Source organism: Miniopterus schreibersii (assembly GCF_964146895.1).
Source record: "Miniopterus schreibersii genome assembly, chromosome: 1".
In the NCBI taxonomy this organism is placed as follows: Eukaryota; Metazoa; Chordata; class Mammalia; order Chiroptera; family Miniopteridae; genus Miniopterus; species Miniopterus schreibersii.
In genome coordinates this window covers 40,346,015-40,367,432 of record NC_138101.1, presented here as the reverse complement: position 1 = coordinate 40,367,432, position 21,418 = coordinate 40,346,015, and the positions used below count along the sequence as shown (strand labels likewise).

The window sequence follows — 21,418 nt, the reverse complement described above, 5'->3', positions numbered from 1 at the left end:
CTTTGTCAGGCACTATGCTAAACACATTACATACGGTGTGCTACTGTGGGAAAATTTGGTATTACAGACTTTTGACTAAAATAACAAGAGCAACAATGAGTTGATTCATTTTTGCTTTATGGAAAAGATATCTTCCAAATAAACTCTGAACATCCAACTTCCTGAAATACTTTTATTGTACGTAGGTGCCCAGATAATTTTTATTGGTTATGATTGATCCTCACCAGTAAATGTATCCTATAAAAATGCATTGGAATGAATTATTTTTTTATTTCAATTTTATAGTTAAAAGTGCACATCTAAATTACCCTTTGCATAGAGAACCTTATTGTTATCATTGCTTTGGGGTCATTTTAAATACATTTTCACCTGGTGGGGTTGGGGAATGAAGCCCTTCCATTCCAGCTCTTGTATAACAACTCCAGCGTTAGCATATGCCTGATTATCATAATTGCCTTTGTCATTTCCCTAGTGGTGCTATAAGGGCCACTGCATGTGGAAGAACGCTAATCAGCAAAAACAAGACGGCAACTGGGGGTCATGGACTAAGTTTGGCTCCTGTTCCCGGACGTGTGGAACTGGTGCTCGTTTCAGGACACGCCAGTGCAATAATCCAATGTGAGTATGACCCTTGTAGTTCTGGTTATTTTTGGATAGGCCAGAAAATGCTTCAATATAATGTCATTATTATTTGTTTCATGAAGCACATGTTAAACACAGAACATGAAAACTAAGGGGGTAAGTGTCCCTATTGGGTACATCTTCATTTATCAATTTTGTGAAGTGTAGTCACTGGTGAAGGTGAGAGGCTTGAGCGGAGATTAGAGATTTTGAAGAAACTTGCTTTGGAATATTAAGGAACTGAGCAGGGGAAGCCCATCACTGCACTCTAGGGCCTGGGCGCCGAGGGCCTGAGACTCGCTGTAAGAAGCGCGGGTGTTTCAGGGAAGGAGGAGCACCAAGTACGGACGCTCGCTCGCTCGGACGTAGGAGCGGATGCTTCAGAGCAGGGCAACAACGACAACAACGAAAGGGTGCTGAGAGAAGGCAAGGAACTGTGGGGGAAAGTTATCCGCTCATTCACTCAGACTGAATGGATTGAATCCCTCTTGTGCACTCAAGAAAGTTTATTTTCTAAGGGAAAAAAATAACCAAAATATTGCACTTAGGACATTCTCCCTCGTCTGGGTTTAGCATGTGAGCAGCCCTGTGCCTGGCAGCACGTTGGCTCTGAACGTCTCTGATGAAGACTCGGTGTCACATGCCTGTCTTCATGGGAAGAGGTGATGCTAGTATTAGTGGAAGTCACAAAAACAATAAAATCTACAGGAGTAAGAGCAGCTAAGTTTCACTGTGAGCCACACTCTGTTGTGAGTGTTTTAAATATGTTAACGCATTCAGTCCTCTCAGTTTTTCTCTAAGGAAGAAAGGATGGGAAACTGAGGTACAGAGCTGTGGTCAGAGTCTCTCTGGGCTGCGCTTGTGTGTTTTATGTGTGGTAGAAAATATAAATTTCCTGGGTCCATATCTATGTTCTTCTTTATCTGCGTTTGCCATGCATTTAAAGTATATGTTTGAAAAGCGACTGTAAGTTGCGTTTTGCCCCACGTCCCCGCCCCAGCGGGGAGAGGGCGGTGCTTTTGGGCAGGGATGGAAATGAGGAAGCATGAGTTCATTCACTTGGCGCTGGCCCCTCAGGAGCTCTGGCTTCCTGCCCTCTCTGGAGCGCTGTGTCTGCAGGCTTCAGCTGCTGGACCGGCGCCAAAAGGCCTTTTTAAATGTTGTCTTTTCTTTAGGCCCATCAATGGCGGTCAGGACTGTCCGGGTGTTAATTTTGAGTACCAGCTTTGTAATACAGACGAGTGCCAAAAACACTTTGAGGACTTCAGGGCACAGCAGTGCCAGCAGCGAAACTCCCACTTTGAATACCAGAGCAGTAAACACCACTGGCTGCCCTACGAGCACCCTGACGGTGAGTGGACGCCCTCTCGCCCGCTGCTGGGTGGCGACTGAGAGGTCACGCGCTCTCCACTCCCGTCCCTTGGACGCGTGATCCGTTTGGTGACTTAGGAACCTTGGTGCTTAAGGGGTAAAATCCCTCTGGCTTTCGAGAAGAAGGTTAACGTTCTCCTTTCCCTAGAGGGGTGAGAACTGTGGAATAGTTCCTGGCAAGCAGACTGCCACCATCACTACCAAAAAGACCAGTGGAAAGCAAACAAAATGAAAAGCGTGGAAGAGATGTGGAGTTTCCTCCTTCAATGGAAATCCCTCTACTAGGAAACACTTCTGGAATATTGTGATCTGTCCTTCCTGAATAGCTAGAGGAAAATATAGTTCTTTTCCAGTGGGTCAGGAGTAAGAAAAAGACCATTATTTAATAACCACAGAAACTTCATAATCTTCTTACTTTTGTGTCCTACACTAGATTTTTAAAAATACTCTTGGAAAGTCCCTTTTAGTGTTTCTCTTCTTACCCTTGAGTTTTCCAGTTAAATATGTTCAAATGGGAACTTCTCACTATATTTCTTATTTGGGTAAATAAAAGAAAATAGTTCCATAATTATCATATGATATAATACACTGCTGAGTTAAATTTAAAAAGCTGTTTTAAAAGAAAGATGCATCCACGTAGGAATTCAAAGTTGCAGTACATTAAGAAGAAATGCATTATTTTTTAAATCTATTTTGGTGAAGTGAGTTACATAAATTATATTAAATTTAATAAGTGAGGTTATACAGAGGCAAAAACTGTACTAGGTCATTGGGTCAAATGAAAGAGAAACCCTTTTGGTGCGCTAAGCGTCACTAAAGGTTAGGTGGCTCTGATGGAAAGTATTTGAAGAGCTGTGGTTAAATCTAGGGTTGCCGTACAACCTGCTTTGCCTGGGATAGTCCCAGTTTAGACCTGCTGTCCCTGTGTAATGAGTAATAGAGCCCTTTTCACTCTCAAAGTATCCCAGTTTAGATGTTAAATCATATGGTCACCCTGATTGAAGCAAATATGTTACATGTGTATAATTTCCCTGTCTCTTGATTTGTTTATAACCTTTTTTGTTTTCAGTAAGTCACACTGAAACTTTATATATATATATATATATATATATATATATATATTTTTTTTTTTTTAAAATATATCTTTATTGATTTCAGAGAGAGGAAAGGAGAGGGAGAGAGAGAGAGAGAGAGAGAGAAACATCAATGATGAGTCATTGATCGAGCCCAAACCCGGGCATGTGCCCTGACCGGGAATCGAACCCCGATCGCCTGGATCCTAGGTCAACGCTCAACCGCTGAGCCACGCCCGGCCGGGCTGAAACTTTATATTTAAAAAATAAAATACATGATACTGTTCAAATATACCACTTTACATAGTTGGTTTAATCCTCCGTCCTACGCAGCCAAGAAAAGATGCCACCTTTACTGTCAATCCAAAGAGACCGGCGATGTCGCCTACATGAAACAGCTGGTGCACGACGGGACGCGCTGCTCTTACAAAGACCCCTACAGCATCTGCGTGCGAGGAGAGTGTGTGGTGAGCTCCCCGCCGAGCGTGGCAGCTCCTCTTTTGCTATCACTCTTCTGCGTATTCTCAGGATTTCGAAACTATTTCTTATCTGTGAAATTGCATTATTATGTGACTGTATGAGCAGTACACTAGCTAAACCAAATCTGGGAGAAACTGCACTCAGTAAAATCAAGCTTTGCTCCCTGGCTGAATCAAGATGTAAATGCAGTTTTCCCAGTTTCCAGTCACATGCTTTTCCTGAGCCACTCTGATGTCTATAGGCTGGGAATACAACTTGGGAGCGCCTTTGCTTTCAGTATTTTACTAGTAGCTATCTGCTGTTAACATGCAAAGTCTTTTTTTAAAAAAATTCAATGCTAAGTGTATTTTATCTTTTGCTTAAGAGAGAATAGAAACTTTTCTCTTTCCTTCTCTCTCACTTTCCAATTGATTCTAAGTTTAAACACCAAGTTTCACATCAGAACAAAAGTACTGAAGATGCAAAATCTGCTTCTTGCCTCATTTAATCTCTTTTTTTAAAATGCAGGTTATTTTTTATTCATGTCCACATGTCATGTTAAATTATCCTTATTAACGATCACATCGCTCCTGTTTGATTTCTTTTCCTTCAGAACTAGTGTTATATTAACGAACCTCACGTGCACGGATGGCTCATAGTTCATCCTGAACGTTCCCTGAAAGCCCAGTCTGGGCTTTGTTCATCTTTCACCCCCCACACTGTCTCCTCTGCCCACTTTCTCCCAGGCTTACAAGCGCCACGGCATGTCCCATAGCGTTTGCCCTACACCGATTTACGTTAAGGAGCTGCCCCGGCTCAGAAAACCTTCAGTAGTTCCCTGGTAGTTAATGTGAAAATAACTCTTCCTGATAGCCGGGCCTCCACAGCCATGCTTTGCAGACCTTTCACTCTCCTTCCCCCGTCACTCACTCCACACCAACCTCCCACTGGTTTAAATGTGGTGAAATATTGTCCTCTGAACACACAACTTCGGGGCTCTGCTTGAATCCCCTCTGCAGTCCTGAACGCATTCCCACGTACTCGGCCCCTTCAGGGACCGTGAACGTCCTGCCGCTTTGGTGAAGTTTCGTCTTACATCCGAGCCAGCTTGGAAAGCTTGTGCCAGTGTCCAGCTCACTGTTTTATCACCCACCTTTGTCAATACGAGAGCAGCCAGGGAAGCTCACCAACTTTGTCTCCTCAGCACCTCCCACATCTGTGCTTAATAACTGTTTGATGATGATGAGTGCATGTGAAGGTCATTAGACTGGGGGAAGCTTATCCCGGAGTCCAGTTTAACCTAGAATTCACTGCATATTTGTTCTTGAAAAGATTGAGGTATTTAAATCAGAGCTAGAATGAATTAGTGCCAACGGCCTGCCTGATCAAACAAGGCCATCATTCTCTAGGATGCTGACCGTGACCTGACACATTGCAATTGGCCACGTGTCCCATCTTCTCTCCCCAGAAAGTGGGCTGCGATAGGGAGATTGGCTCTAACAAGGTTGAGGATAAGTGTGGCGTCTGTGGAGGAGATAACTCCCACTGTCGAACCGTGAAGGGGACATTCACCAGGACTCCCAGGAAGCTTGGTAAGCGAGGCCTCGGAAGAGTTTCTCCTCCATGATTTGTGGTTTTGAGACTTCTTTCAGGAATGCTGCGTCTTCTCTATAAACATAGAGCATTAGCTGATGATTTCTTTTTATTCAGATAAGGATACGGAACTACTTAAAAAACTTTGAATTCGTGCTCCTTAGCACTCGGGATAAAAATTATCTACTAAATTTTGAGAAGGAACAGATAAAACCACTATCAATGATAGTGACTAGCTAAATCTGTGTTTTATTTTATTTTGTTCTTAATAAAATGTATTAGGCCTAATTATTAAAATTGATGCTTACTTTGAATTTTCTATTGCACATAAATTGTTGATCAGAAGTTAAAAAAAATCATAAAACGTTAGATACAATTGAATATATTACATTCGCTTTGCTTCTTTTATTTTAAAAGTGAACAAGTTTTTCCTGGTTATAAATCTGTAAATTCAGAGTCCAGTTTTCACATAATTTAAAAATTTTACATCAAACAAAATTGAGATACAAACAAAAATAGCCTATGGTATAATTACTTATGTGAGAACTTTTGTGCTTGTTATAGAATCAATGACTTGGACTTAGGTGTATATAAATTTCAACAGATGGAAAAAATACACAAATAATATGAAAAAATATTAATACTTTCATAATTATCCATTGGAATTTTCATAAAAGACTTAGATGCAAATATTTATTACTAAATTTTTTGAATTTATAACAAACATTATTTACTTATTCAATAAGCATTTATTGGGCAAATGTTTCTGAGATTTTGGCATTTAAAAATAAATTTGACATGATGCTTCCCTTGAGAAACTTCTGTTACCTCTTCCAAAGCCCTGTCAGTATACAGTTGTCTCTCATAGCATGATAGGAACAAAAAGATTTGGTTTACTTTGAGCACGTGGTTGTGGCAGTAGCTTTCCTTTTTAGGAGAAAAGAAAGTATAAAAACATTGGTCTTCATCCAAATGGACTAATTCTGTTCTTTCTATTCTCACTATACCTCAGCTCCCCAGCTCAAGCCAATTCCACACACCACCGCTTCGCTCTTTGATATATTTCGGGTGGCGGGGCAGAGCCAGGCGACTATTTTAATGCGTTTTCTTCGGCATCCCTGACTCTAGTTATTATGTCTTTTTTATTCCTGTGCTATAATTTACTGTGTTTTGTACTTCGAACATTATTATAAAGCAAATGTTGCCTCCTGACTGATTATATTATTTTAGCAAAGCAAACAGAATTAGAATGTTATATATATATAAAAATCATGGCTTGGTATAGTAAAATGTAATTTTCTCCATCTTATGAAGTACTTTACTGTTCTTTACTGCAGTTGTATATTTTTGTTTTAGATGTAAAATAATTCATTTTGTATTCTTTCCAGAGTGAATTAATGTAATGAAAAAAGGTTTTGCCATAACTCATTTATTCTACATATTATGTGTAATATGAGCTAGTGATACTTTTTTTCAGACACTTCAAAAATTATGCTAAACCTGCAAATCAATGTCAGAAGAACAGAAGAAAGCTTTCATCAGTCATACAGATTCCAACTGTTCAGAGATAATCTGACATCCATTTCTTTGCACTAAGGCTGTATAGTCATCCAATAGACTAATTAACCTTTTCCAACAGGGAAACATTTAAGCAAGAGGTGCCATAAAGAATTCAAGTTGCTGGAAAATGAAATCTGCAAGTATTCAACTTCAAATCACTTCTATCATTTCTCATTCATGCTTAGTCTTACTTTCATTGACTATTAACAGCTTATTGGCATTAGCTAACTATTATAAATGCATTTTTACTCCAACATATAAAATTACAGAACATATTTTTAACTTTCCTAATATTATATATATATAGCTTATCATATAGTCAATGAAACAGCAAGACTTTGATAAACATGAAACCTCCACTAATGAAAGACATTCTATTTAAGGGAAGATGAGAGGCGCCTTCACTTTACCCAAAGGAGCTCGTAATATTTCTCTTGCTGAAACAAGGGAAGCTAAAAATGTACTGGGTAAGTTGTAGCAAAGAGCAGAAAGATGGGCATCCCTAAACGGCATCAAGCTGTTCTGCTGTCCTTGGCATCTTAAGCACGTTACTCTGGCCTTTACGCGCTCTGGCAAATGGGGCACTTCTCATGTACTGGACTTTCCCCTGGCTCAGGTGCTGAGAACCTGACCCAAAATTACTATTCCATTTAGTTAAGCCACTAATGAATGTTTTGAGAAAGTTGGGCAAATCTACCCACAAGGAGATATTAATTGTCCATTTACAGATGACAAATATGTTTCTTTCTGATTCCATCAGCAGTTGTGCTTTTTTAACTGAGTTTCTGTCAGTATTCATCCTGTGTTGGATGTTTTGTAACATAAGTTATCAGTCGCATCACCTTCCTGTATTTGTGTATTTTTTGATGGAAATGAGATGTAACACTGGATTTCTTTATTTGCCCTGACTATTGTTGATTTATAGTTGGAGTTTTAATTTAAGTGATCTTAAGATAATGTTTAGGATATGTAATAATACTAAGAAGATTTGTTATATATGAAATTTAACAGGATTGATATATGATTTTATTTTTTATTTTTTTAAAATTGTTTCTACACATAATTTTTCTTTTTTCTTTCTTTTTTTTTTAAAATATATCTTTATTGATTTCAGAGAGAGGAAAGGAGAGGGAAAGAGAGAGATAGAAACACGAATGATGAGAGTCATTGATTGGCTGCCTCCTGCAGGCCCCATGCTGGGGATCGAGCCCACAACCTGGGCATGTGCCCTGACTGGGAATTGAACCCTGATCGCCTGGATCCTAGGTCGATGCTCAACCGCTGAGCCACACCCGGCCGGGCTGATATATGATTTTAAAACCCTCAACAACTCATTAAGCATATAGAATTTATTATTTTTGCATTAGAAGACTGAGGTTAGGGGATGCATGTAAAGTCAGTGTTTGATACAACTTGCAGACATTTTCCAAACAAATTGTTTGGTCAAATTTACAACATATATTTTAAAACATTCCCACTATAAAATTTATTTAAAGGTTAAAATGAGTTTATCACAAGAAAAATGGAAGCTTCTCACTGATTTTCCTTTTGTAATTTCTTTAGAATAAGGCAGGCTTTTGAATATAAAGATATCTTATTAATTAGAAGTTTGGCAATCTATACTCACCACTTAGACTTTTAAAATAATAGAGAGGCTGATAAAATATTTTCAGAAGTTCAACCAAGTACTCTAAAAATTGGCCCCACTTCAAAACAGTGGCTTACAAAACTAAAATCACATAGAAGGACCCAGGAAAGAATAGAATTTCTCCGAATTGTCATTGACACAATTCACAGGTCAGCACAAGATAAATGGCTAATAGGTTGGAAACAAAATCAACTCTTTTCTTCCTCTTTAATTAAAAAAAAAAAGTTTCCCCTAATCTCATGCCAGATGTCACACAAGCTACCAATGTTTTGAAGTTAATTTCTGAAACTGCTTCTTTCAGTTTATGGATGCCCTCTTCTGCGTGCAGGAGCAGTGAGAACGTAATGCTCAGCTAACCGTGGTTGTCGCTTTTGTTTTCTCCTTTGCTTCCTACAATATTTACTACACATGCAAAGGGTACCTTAAGATGTTTGATATACCCCCTGGTGCTAGACATGTGTTAATCCAAGAAGACGAGGCTTCTCCTCATATTCTTGGTAAGTGTTTCTGTCCCCTGGCTCTGCTTTACCATGCACTTCAACATGGAAATGTCAAAGACGTCATATATCTATCTATATATCTATATGTATATGTATAGATATGTAGATAAATATGGATATATATCTGTAGACGTATATGTGTATGTATATATATAGATGTATATATGTATACATAGTTATACAGGATTCAAGTTATATATAAATGCATTATTACGTGATTTTGTTGGTCATTTCTCCCAATTACTCTCCCTTTAATTCAAGAAATATTCAAATTAGAGCTTTAATTTTTGTTGGAACCTTGGTTGTTTCATTATTATGTGAATAAAAAAATCATTTGGCAAACTGGTATATGTGCATTTTTGCTCTGCACTAGGGGATGAGAAAAAGAAATAGGTGAAAATGCACTAAATTAAGGAGTAATATCAGAAAAATTTGCCATATTTACTTTGACAAATTAGTTCTGATATTTTGGTTGATGCCAGACTATATGCCTCTCCTTACTTTTACTGCATTTTAAGCTCTTTGACTGAAAAGCAACCACATGTGAATTTAGTAATCTAATGAGAATTTTGTCTAATTAAAATAGTCTAATATCTGCTATGTGTCTATGTGTCCAGTTTCTGACTGGCACATGCAGATCCATTTGCATGGCTGTTTATAATTTCCAAAAGAAGGTTCTTTTGGCTAACTTGAAAAAGAAACACAGTAAATAAATAAGCCATTATATTATATGCTGAACTAACATACATGATTTATATTAATTATTATAGAAGTATCTATTATTTTCAAAATATTCCCAGGTTTCCAAGGAAATGTATAGGACTGAGTGACTTTGAAACTGTTAACCTCTTTGGCAGTGTTTTCAAATGGGAACATTTCCTAATTTTTATCTTCTATGTAACCTTTTTGCTATTGTTTTTGTCTAGTTAGAAATCCTTCTTGAGGACGTTTAAGTGCCTAACGAAGGAAAATGGGACTCATATCAGAGCTGACACTCACTTTAGCTTGTTTGATGCTAATAAACACAGTCTTTGACTTATAGAAGGGGATAGACAGACTTAATAGGGGTCATCAACTCTGCGATACGATAAAATAAAATGCCTGCTGGTTTCTCGTTTTCGTTCCTTTAGCTATTAAGAACCAGGCTACGGGCCACTATATTTTAAATGGCAAAGGGGAAGAAGCCAAGTCGCGGACCTTTATAGACCTGGGTGTGGAATGGGACTACAGCATTGAGGACGACATTGAGACCCTGCACACTGATGGACCTCTGCACGATCCTGTCATTGTTTTGGTGTGTGGCGTTATAGGCTGTGTAGTTGGCTTAGTTATAATTTTGTTATTAATTTACCTGAAAACACTTTTACCTTGAACATTGAATGTTTAGTTGCTTGCTTTTTAATAATTCCGTTATCTGTCTCCACTCTTCGTGCAGTTTTGCCATACATTTTATTATATATACAGTATAAACCCAGTAACACAGTATTATGATTTTTTTACTTTAGTAATTAGTTATCTGTTGAAGACAAGAAAAGAAAATATATTTACCCACATATTTACCATTTCCGATGCTCTACATTTTCCTTGTAAATCTGACTTTCCATCTGGTATTATTCACTTTCAATGTAGAGAACTTCCCTGAGCATTTCTTGTGGTGTGGGTATGTGTGCTAGCAAAGAATCCTCTCAACCTTCAATTATCTGAAAATGCCTTTATTTTACCCTTGTTTTTAAAGGATATGTTTACTAGATACAAGCTTTTTGGTTGCTAGTTTTGTTTTTTTCTTTCAGCACTTTGAAGATGTTTTTACATTGTTTCAGGGAGTTCAGAGCATTTCAGGGCCGATCAAGGGCATGACTGTGAGGTGACAGTTGTGTGCACAAGCTTTATTGGTGACACTTTAGTGGCTTTGCCTGTGGAGCCACCATGCAGAAGGGGAGAAGAGAAAGGGAACTCGTATGAGAGCAGAGACTGGAGAGGGACTTTCTGTGGCTAGGCGATGCCGGTCAGCGTCCCGGCAGGGAGTCCCTGGGTCTGAGCGCTCCAGAGGGCAGCCGCAGCCACATGGGCCCCATGGCCACAGCCTCGCTTATAGTTAGCCGGTGTTGGATGCAGTTTCAGAGAGGTCTGCAGAGCAAGCTGCCTCTAATGGCTGAGGACATGCTTGTTTGGGCTACATTTAAGACACTGTATATAAAATTTTGAATTCGGTGCTAGCAGGCTTGTAAGCTCACGGGGCTCAGACTGTGGTGAAGAAATAAAGAACCTCAGGGCCAATGCACAGGAGCCGTCTTAGACGTAGTCACGTAACCTCTGTCTCCTCGGATCCATTTTTTAAACAAGAAGCCGGCCTCATTTATGCTGCTTCTCTGTGTGTAAAGCATCCATTCTCTCAGGCTGCTCTCCAAGATTTTTTTTCATCATTTCGATGTGTGTGTTTAGTAGTTTTTTTATGCTTAGTTTGTGATGTTCTTTGTATGCATCAGGCTTGGGGTTCACCAAGCTTCTTGGCTCTGTAAGTTGAAGTTTTTCACCAAATTTGGGTTAATTTTCCATTCTGTGTTCAAGTTTGTTTCTTCCTCACTGATTTCTCTACTCCTAGGACTCATTCACATGGATGTTAAACCAGCTGAAGTTGTTCCAGAAGTCTCTTAGGCTTCGTTCATCCTTCTACAATCTTTTCTCCTCTGTTCAGGTTGGAGAATTTCTGTTGAGCTGTGTTCAGGCTCACTGACTGCGTCTTATGTGCCTCCAGTCTGTTGCTGAGCCCTTTCATTAAATTTTTCATGTCAGTCTATGAGTGTACTTTTCTTTTCTAGAATTTCCACTGTTTTTCAAGATCATTTCCATGTCTCTGCTGAGATTTCTGTATATTTCCACTTATTTTTTCTGACTTTTCCTTTAAGTCCTACAGCTTCATATTACCCGCTTCTATGGACTGATTTTTTTTAATGAGTCATTTTCCCGCTTCTTATGATCTTTTTAATTGTACACTGGGCGTGACAGATGACAAGTTGTAGGGCATTTGGCTTATATCGCCTTCCTTACAGGCTGCGGGGTTTGATCTTGGCTGGTCGTCATTGTCGGTTCCTTCTGATCCTCAGGGCCTGGTTTATTCTTCACTAGGGCTGAGCTATTTCATTTTGTCCTTCCTCCTACGACTTGGCCTTTTTGGTGCATTACCTGGACACCTGAGGTGTTAATGAGGCCTCTTGAACCCTGGCCGGATGAGAATTCCCAGGTCTCTCAGCCCCGTGTGACCCCGAGCCCCTGCACCCCGCTCCCAGGCCCGCAGCAGCAGCTCCCTGGTAGGCGAGGCGGCCTGGGTCTCGGCCCGGGCACACGCAGACCAGCCCTCAGCCTGGAACTCTTGCAGCCTCTGGGCCACCCTCTCGCAGCCCCCTCGGCTTCAGTGCCTGCCCTGTGAATTCCAGCTCGGCTCTTTACCCCTCAGCTCAGTGAGAATGTGGTCTTGGCTGGAGCTCAGCTCCCTGTGCCAGGGTCCAGACCTGGCCCTGTCAGGAAGCCAGACCTGGCATTTTTCTCTTCACAGGGATCGTTGTCCTTTGCTGTGCTATTATTTACTACCCCCCCCCCAAGTTCCCTCATATAATTCTGTCCAGTTTTATTGCTTTTAATGTCAGGAAGGCATCTCTATTTCTCCCTCATGGATAGAAGCAGAAGACATCTACTTGATTGGAAAACTATACAAATATTTATTAGACTCTCTATAAAATTATTTTACTAATCTAAAACCAGATCTTCCCACTCAGTTCCAAGGGTTTGTTTTCCTTTGAAAATTATTTCCCTTTGGTAAAGTGTCTGTTCAGATCTCTTGCCTGTTGCTAAAGTAGTTATTGTCTCCTTTTGTTGAGTTTTAAGAGTTCTTTATATATCCTTCATGTAAGCCCTCTTTGAAATATGCGACTTGCCAAATATTTTCTTCTAGTCTGTAGGGCTTCTTTTTCCTTGTCTTAGTCTTTCACAGAGCAAAATATTGTATTTTAACTTTATTGAAATAGAATTTATCAGTTTTTTCTTTTCTGAATCAAGATTTTGGTCTCATATAAAATATTTCGCCTAATCCAAACTCAAAATACTTTTTGTCTCTCTCTTTTTTGTGTGTATGTGAAAGTTCTGTAGTTTTACATTTTATATTGAGGTTTATGAACCAGTTTTAGTTAATTTTTACATAAATTGTGGGTGACATGTTAGGTGCTTGTTTGGCACACAGACGTCTGTATTATCTGTTGCCGCATAACAAAGCGCCCAACATTCAGTGGATGAACACAAAGCAGCATTCATGATCTCATGGTGTCCGTGGAGCAGGTGTCTGGGAGTGGGTGAAACGGCTAGTTCTGGCTCGGGGTATCCCGTGAGGCTGCTGTCAGCCGTGGAGAAGCCCTCGGGGATAGTCAGCGCGGTCCCCGGCTGTTGGAAGGCCTCAGGTTGCCCCTCAGCTTTCTCCTGCGGTGCCCGGCGGCCTGGGACCTTCACCACGTCAGCCTGTCCGTCAGCTGCTCAGCTGTCTTGGTCACATGGCCGCTGGCTTCCACTAGAACCAGCGGCTCGGGTGACGCAGAACGTGAGAGGGCAACCAAGACAGTCAGTCTTTGCTAACCCGGTCTTGAGAGGGACCTCGTCCTGTCTGCTGCGGTCTGTCCGCTAGAAGCCAGTCAGTGAGTCCAGCCCACACTGCAGGGGCTGGGGATTCCAGCTCCACTCACTGAGAGGGAAGCTGCCAAAGGACTTGTGGACCCCATCTGAAGCCCCACAGTGCCGTTTGTTGAAAAAAACACCACCAAAAGACTGTCCTTTTTCAGTTCAATTGTCTTTTTCATCCAGGTCAGAAATTACTTGTATAAATGTATGTGCGTGTATTTCTGAACCACCATTCTGTCTCATGGGTTAGGTCATTTTATAGCAAAACATACTAATCAAAACCTTGTGAGGTCTGAAGGAGGCTCTGTTTCCGTTTTATGTCATTACACTGCATTCTTTTCCACGCGCACACAATACGCAAATATCTGAAGGGTATATCCCAATATAATAGAAGTAGCTTCCATTTCTCTCATTTAGTAGAATTATGAATGATTTTTTGGTATTTTTCTATAATCTGTATTTTCTGAAGGGAATTTATTATCTCTCTCATCATAACAATATTTTAAAGAATAATTTTTAAATGCACTAAGGAGCTATATAACTTAATGAAATTTACAGTGAATCTTATTATAAAATTGTTATTTTATAATACAAACTCTTACTCCTCAGTGTATGTATTTTTATATTTTTTATGGTCAAAGTTTTATATAAGAGTTTTTATATAGTAGAGTTTTTTTCTTAAACAGGGCACACTTGTGCTTTAGTTGATTGAAACAAAAACATATTTTTAGAAAAAACTTGAGTCTCTCAGTTTCAATAAGAGCAATATTCTGAAATATTTAAAATTTTTCATTCGTAAGTTAAAACCCTCCCAGGTGACTTACATGTGTCTGTTTCATGTGTGCGTTAGATTATACCTCAGGAGAACGATACCCGCTCTAGCCTGACGTACAAGTACATCATCCATGAAGACTCCGCACCTACGATCAGCAACAACAACGTCATCCAGGAAGAGCTGGACACTTTTGAGTGGGCTCTGAAGAGCTGGTCTCAGTGCTCCAAACCCTGTGGTGGAGGTAACGGCTGAGCACGTTCGATACATTACTGAGTAATTCATATTACGCCCATCTTCCTACTTCTGCCTTAGGGGTCGTCTAATTGGGGCCATAACCTGAGAATGCCACACATAACTAAAACATAAACACAGGCCTTTTCCCTGAAATCCAAGCATCTGCGAAGGGTAGGAACCCATTCATGAGGCGGAGGACCTTCTCACTACCCCCTTGCCCTTGCCCTCGCGTCCTTCGGTCCCGTGCCGTGCAGTGGTTCCCTTAATCGCTTCCTCTTCCCATTCTCCCACATCCCGTGCCTTCTGACGCCGCCTTTTTTCTCCTCAAGTTTACTTTCCATAAGCCTGTGCGTCGCTTTTCTATCAGAGTTAGTAATGAAGAGCCGCCGCTGCGCCGCGTACCAGATACGTGTTCAGTGCTTTCTGTATTAATGCATGGATGTGCGCGTGCCCCTGTGCAGTCGCTGCTGTTACGGTCTCTGTGGCGGTGTATTAAGGGAGAGACCGGAGCACAGGGAAGATCAGTAACTTGCCCGGCCGGAAAATCAGGCCCAGCGGCCTGCTGCTGAGCGCGTGCTCTTGCTGCCGCCTGAAGAAACCCAGTAAGCTGTCCTCACGGCTCCCCCCACCGCCCACCACCCACCGCCATGCCTCTTGTTCTGAACAGCGGGCTCCAGAACCGAGCTGCCACGAGAGGGTTCTGGCCAGCAGGCAGGAGGCCGCAGGGCCTCTCCCCGTAATGACACTGAGCGATGGAAACGGGTCACTATTAAGCCATTTATTTCGTCATTTTAAATTCAGGAACGTATTTCTAAAGCGGTTGTGTTTGGGAGGGAGTCCGAATAGACATGAAGTATTTTAGTTAATGATGTAAAATGACACTTTATTCATGACAGGACTTTTTTTTTCCGTTTGGATCCTCCCTCCAGCTCACCCTCAGCATTGACTTGCTCATAAGATTTGTCATATACACCTTTTTCATATCTGCCACATCCACCCTTTCCTCAGCCGGCTCCCTTCACAGTTTTGGAAGGGAAGATTACTGCCAAAGTCTCTTAGTCAGCTAACTCTTGATTTCCTTCCCTCCCTGTATTTACAGGATAATCCTTCTTGAATGAATGAGTAGAATTATATTATTTTCTTGATGCAAATCCTTTCATCTCCTAATGTGTTGCCCTGAAATACAATATAACTTACGCAGTATTCTTGCCAAAAGGGATAACCTGAATCTAACCATTAGGGGACTATTAAATAAACCCAAATTGTGGGCAGTTTACAAAACTGGCCTGTACATCTCAAATATATTAAAGATAAAAAGAGTCTCAAAAACTGTTCCTGATTAATTCCATGACAACTAAGTATGCTTGATGGAAAAAACATTGCTACATAGAACATGATAGGAGCAATTGAACATTTTTGAGTATAGTCAGTATATTATATAATAGTATTATATCTGCATTAAATATCCCGATTTTAAGAATTGTAGTGTGATTATGGAAGAAAATGTGCTTACTGCCAAATGATTCTGCAAAACTTTACATATGTATTATATAGTAATTAAATACATATATTTTATATATATTAATTATAATGATATTATAACATATAATATATAATTACTATATAACAGATATATAAAATTTTGCTGAGCCATTTGGGAGTAAGTATAATACATCTCAAATATGGTGACGTGGTAACACAAGGTTAATCTAGATGCGAGGTGTACAAATGTTTATTGTGCTTTCCTTACAGCTTTCTTTAGATTTAAAATTTTCAAAGTAAGTATTTGCAAATGTGGAAGTTGTTGCTTGGGAAGAGCTTTAATAACTCCCTGTGACCTTCAGAATAAAATCCAAACACTTGTCTGGCCCTCCAGGCTTTTACATTGGATCCTTTCCTATCTCCCACCCCCTTCACACGTAAAACTTCAGTCATTCAAAGAGACCTGCAGTTTTCTATGTTAGTTCCTTTGCTTGGAGTATTACTCTGCTTTATTCCCTTTGTGCAGTCCTATTTGAACTTCAAGATTCTGCTCAGGGAAGTGCTGATCTTGTAAGAGTCCCACCCTTTCTGCAGCTAAGTTCCTTTCCCTTCTATGTCCCTTTGGTGCCCCCTACGGTAGGTATGTACATGGCTCTGTAAAAGCCTAGCTCACAGGGTATGGCCACAGTAGTTTCCCAGCTTGTCCCTGATAATAGATTCTGTATGTTCAAGGTCCAGTTTATTAGAAGGTGTGCAGTTACTATTTAATAATTTGTAATATTTATTAAATGTAGGCTCTGGAAAGATAAGAAGTTTATTTAATTTACTTCTGAACCGTCAGCACCCGACACAGTGTCTGGCTGATGGTATGCACTCAGTAATATTTGTTGAATGAGTGAATGGACAAATGACCAGATAGATAACAGAATGAATAAATGATTAAATCCATAGAAATGTACTTCCTTTCCCAGGTTTCCAGTACACTAAATACGGCTGCCGTAGGAAAAGTGATAATAAAATGGTTCATCGCAGCTTCTGTGAAGTCAACAAAAAGCCGAAACCTATTAGAAGAATGTGCAACATTCAGGAGTGTACACATCCACTGTAAGCATTTATTCCAACCATCACACCCCAAGGACGAAATAGTATGGAATCGAATGTCTTTAGCTCTTTTTAACTTTAATTTTAGTCAAAGCTAATACACATGCCTGGTTTAGTCAAAGCAATTCCCAGGAATTATATAAACTGTGGCTCCCTGCTTTCTACCATACTCCTGCTCCTCAAAAACGTCTTCTGATATTTGGTACTACTGTTTCCATCTCTCTAAGTAAGATGGTTTTGCTTTTATTGCTTGACTTTTTGTGGGGAGAAGAGGTGAGGGAGGTTTTAGGCATTATGTATATCAAATTTCCTCCGTGGAAAGTGAAGAATTTAGCAATCATTTACAATCCTTCTCTAAATGCACACCCACAGTCCACACTTCTCCTTTCCCCAGTACTTCCAATATTGATATAGTCTATCTTTTACTGATAGTAAGATTCAGAGATTATATTATTTCAACAACATGCATCTCTCTTACCAGTTGAGTCACTTAGCATGCTCTTATTTTGTTTCTTTTCTTGTAAAACTTCATTTCTTCTACAGTTAATGAATGTCTTGATTTTTATTTTATTTTTACTACTTTTCAGTAGTCTGTCCCCAAACTCTCTTTCATGAGTATCAACCCCCTCTAAATACTAAAAAGTATCCTGTCATTTGCCTCTGTCTAGAGACATCCCTCAGAGAGTTCTCTGTGTTCCAGCTCTGCCTTGGAAAGTATACAGCTTTTGTCCTGGGGTTTGTTTTTACCATCCTCCTAGCCAGTCCTACTGCCTCTCTTTGGCATTGGCTCCCCTGTCCCCTGCATTCCTTGTATTCTTATCTCTTGGTGTATCCATGTGTTCTGGTGGATCATATCTTCAATAGCATCATGAAAAAAAAGTATATACAAATTAAAAATTTTTATATAAGAATTAAATTTTTCTACACCCAAGAAAACACAAATTAAAGTATACAGGTATATAAGAAGTCTTTCTTCTACTTTCATTCTTGATCATTTGGACACATACTTAATTCCAAACTGTAATATATTTCCTTCTGAATTTTGAAACCATTGTTCCATCATTTTTCAGACCTCAGTGTTGCTGTTGAAAAGTCATTTGCCATTCTGATTCCCAGTTCTTTCTATGGGACCTATTTTTGTTATCCTAAATTTGTAGGATCTTCTTTTTGTTCCCAGCATCCTGAAAATTTCACAGCGATGAAATTTCACAGCAGCCTTGGTGCTCATCTTTTCTCATCCCTCATGCTGTGTACTTGTAGACTTTTTAAAATGTGAAACCAAATACTTTTCATCTCTGGGAGATTTTCATGTATCTTTTCTTTGAAAAATGTCTCCTGGTTTTTTGTTTGTTTGTGTGTTTTTTACAGTATTTTTTCCCCTGTGATATTTGAAGTTAGGCTTCTTGGACAGAGCTAATTTTCTTTTGTTTTCTCTCCTATTGTTTATTGTTCCACTTGCTGAATTTTTCATTTTTGATATTATATTAATACTCAGGAGAGCTTTAATATCCAAGAACTATGTTTTGTTACTCAAATTTTCCTTTTTCAAGGCATATGATTCTTCACAGATGTAATATAGTCTTTTATCTCTTTTAAAATATTCAAGATTATTTTCTCTTTCTTGCATTATATCTTTTGAGTTGTTTCCTTCTTTTTTCTTTTTCCCCACCTTCATCATTTGTGTTAGAGGATTTTCGTATCTGATGATTGTTGGCTGCTTGCATGTATATAAGACTGCAATATTAAACAGGCTGATTCGAAGCTTGCTTTTTGGTCAAGACTTGTTTGTTGGTGGGCTTCCCTGTGGGGATGAGCTGGCTGGGCTATTTCATTGAAAGACCCTAAATTATTTGTATATTTAGAGCTTTTCCAATAAAATGATCATTAGATTCTATTTAGATTCCATAGAATAGAATCAATCTCCTGACAACAGGGTATATGCCTATTTAATAGCTGCTCTGGAAGTTCTATATGTACAGGCAACTAGGGTTGTCTCAACATTCTACATGTGGGTTTTTACATAACCCCTTTTCACTATGGTTTCTTTCTCTGTTGTCACTTAACTGTGTCCGTTGTCCACAAGTTAAAAGTCTGGCCCACCTTCTACAGAAGACAAACCTCTGCTGGGTTAGAGGAGGGGCAATCACCCAGTCGGGTTAAGGATTAGGAGGTCTACGTGCCTCCTAGTAGACTTTTCATCATTCCCTATTCTCAGCCCTGCCATCACCCGCGCTTTCAACAGCTTACCCTTTCACCTGAGGCTGTAAGCTCTCTAAATTTCTGAAATTCTGTATCATCAGTTTGTTCATCAGCTCCTGCTGAGTTAAGCTTCATCCTTTCTGTGTCTACTGATTGTCTAGCCATATGTCCAACTACTTTCTAGGATTCAAAATTATCTTGTGGTGGCTTTTCAATTTTTTTTCTTTTGGCCTTTGTGGGTTTATGCTGTTTTTCTCCTTTGTTGTCATTCTAGGAGTTTCAAGATGGCCTAAGGTAACCAACCATAGTTGTCTATGACTATGAAGTGTATGCTTCTCATGAAATATCTGTCTTCAAATGAGAGTCACTACCGAGACATTCAAAATTGAATACAATTTCTTAGTTGCTAGAATACATTGTACTGCCTGATTGATAAGAGCCATCTTAAACTGTTAATACCAAAGACAGCTAAGGTTTTTGCATGATTGTATTTTGGTGCGCCATATAGATGGAAAGAAAAAATTGCAGAGGAAAAGTAATCTTAGAGAGGCTAAATAGTTTGTTTAATTACATTCTGACAGATTGATTAAGCAGATGGAATTGATGGTGACAGCCCTTTGGGACTGGTAACCACATGTAATGGAGAGCTGTCCATAATATTGTACACACAGCTGGTTTGGAGAGTGCTGGGGCATTGACACTGACACTAGAATTTAGAAATGTCCCATGGGAAATCTTTTTTGAAAATGTTTTTTGGGAAATATTTCTTTCAGGTGCATTCAAGCCCTGGATGCACATGAACTTTACCTTTTTGTCAGGCCCATTAAGGGCCACCATGAAGAACTGAGTTTTCCAAACAGAATAGGTATGGCCACAATTGTAGAAATGAAAATCATCTTCAAAAATTAAAACATGAGTAAATTCATGATTTCATGAAAAAGCAGCAGCAGCCAAACTTGTGTTAGCAAGCATCAGATGGATTCCTTTTTTAAAATTCCCTTTCAGATATTTAATACCATTGGGCAACATGGCTGGGAGTGAGTTGGTATTATTTTGGAAACTAACATCATCTCTGAAACTAACCAGGTATTCTTAAGATGAGTTTCAGAAACCTGCTTTTGGTCATCCTTTAGGAAAGGAGAGGGCTTCAGAGGCAATGAGAGGCAGAAGCATTACTAAGCCATTAAAACTAGAAGTGCTGGGCCTATTATTATTAGAAAGTTATAAGACTTTTTAGTTGTTCTATGGGCCCCGCTTTCTGAAACTGCCTGTACTACTATGGGCCCCACCTGGCGGCAGGTCGCCCAGAGAGCAGAAGAGTCTAGGCTTTGCAGTGCAGGGAGGTGCACATTCTACACCCCAGTGACCACGTTTGCTTAACCCCCATACCCACAGCTGGGTAGCGGAAGAGTGGGAGCATTGCACCAAAACCTGCGGGAGTTCCGGCTACCAGCTGCGCACTGTGCACTGCCTTCAGCCCCTCCACGACGGCACCAACCGCTCTGTGCACAGCAAATACTGCGTGGGGGACCGTCCCGAGAGCCGCCGGCCTTGTAACAGAGTGCCCTGCCCAGCCCAGTGGAAAACGGGGCCCTGGAGTGAGGTGGGTGTGTGAATTAAGCATAGGAAGCCTGTTTTCATTTGGCTTAAATGTCGGGCAGCCTTTGTGTGAATCGACAAAGTCACTTATTTTGAAATCATGAAGTACCTGGAGGTGTTAGACAAAATTAATATTTTAAAATAGTGTTTGCATTTAAGATTAGTTGGTAGAAGCGAACCATGTTCAGGTGTTCATGTGACATAGAAGAGTCTAAAGGTGAGTGATCTTCTGTTGAATATTCTTGTTGACTTCACCATTCCTATAGGGCAAATTCCAAACCCCTGACACCAAATGCAGGGCCCTGCCCCATTTGGCACCACATTGACTCTTCTTTATTGAGGTATAATTGACATAACATGTAATTGACATGTTACTAGTTTCAGTTGGACAATGGAAGGATTCGATATCTGTCTATATTGCAAAATGATCACCACAGACTCTGCTTATTCTTTCTTTATTCCAACTCTTTGACCCAGTTGGAGTAAAATTCTCACTGTTCCGAAAAGACTGTGCTGGTTAGAGCCTCCTACATTTTGGTAG

At 39.9% G+C, this 21,418-nt stretch overlaps 1 protein-coding gene across 3 annotated transcripts in view; it reads left to right on the top strand.

Annotated features, from left to right (window-relative positions):
• The window catches only part of ADAMTS3 (ADAM metallopeptidase with thrombospondin type 1 motif 3), a 213,835-nt gene extending 192,889 nt beyond the window's left edge, over nucleotides 1-20,946 (top strand). The window contains exons 13-21 of one of the 3 annotated variants that reach the window (XM_081148290.1): nucleotides 473-618; nucleotides 1,797-1,972; nucleotides 3,399-3,532; nucleotides 4,993-5,116; nucleotides 7,061-7,144; nucleotides 9,956-10,119; nucleotides 14,338-14,503; nucleotides 16,950-17,082; nucleotides 20,674-20,946. In XM_081148290.1, coding sequence (XP_081004416.1) covers nucleotides 473-618; nucleotides 1,797-1,972; nucleotides 3,399-3,532; nucleotides 4,993-5,116; nucleotides 7,061-7,144; nucleotides 9,956-10,119; nucleotides 14,338-14,503; nucleotides 16,950-17,082; nucleotides 20,674-20,893 — 1,347 coding nt within the window. In that variant the 3' untranslated portion in view covers nucleotides 20,894-20,946. Of the gene's footprint in view, nucleotides 1-472; nucleotides 619-1,796; nucleotides 1,973-3,398; nucleotides 3,533-4,992; nucleotides 5,117-7,060; nucleotides 7,145-8,741; nucleotides 8,823-9,955; nucleotides 10,120-14,337; nucleotides 14,504-16,949; nucleotides 17,083-20,673 lie in introns of all 3 variants that reach the window. The other 2 variants (XM_081148291.1, XM_081148292.1) reach the window with 2 other exon arrangements.
• The last annotated feature ends 472 nt before the right edge of the window (nucleotides 20,947-21,418 follow it).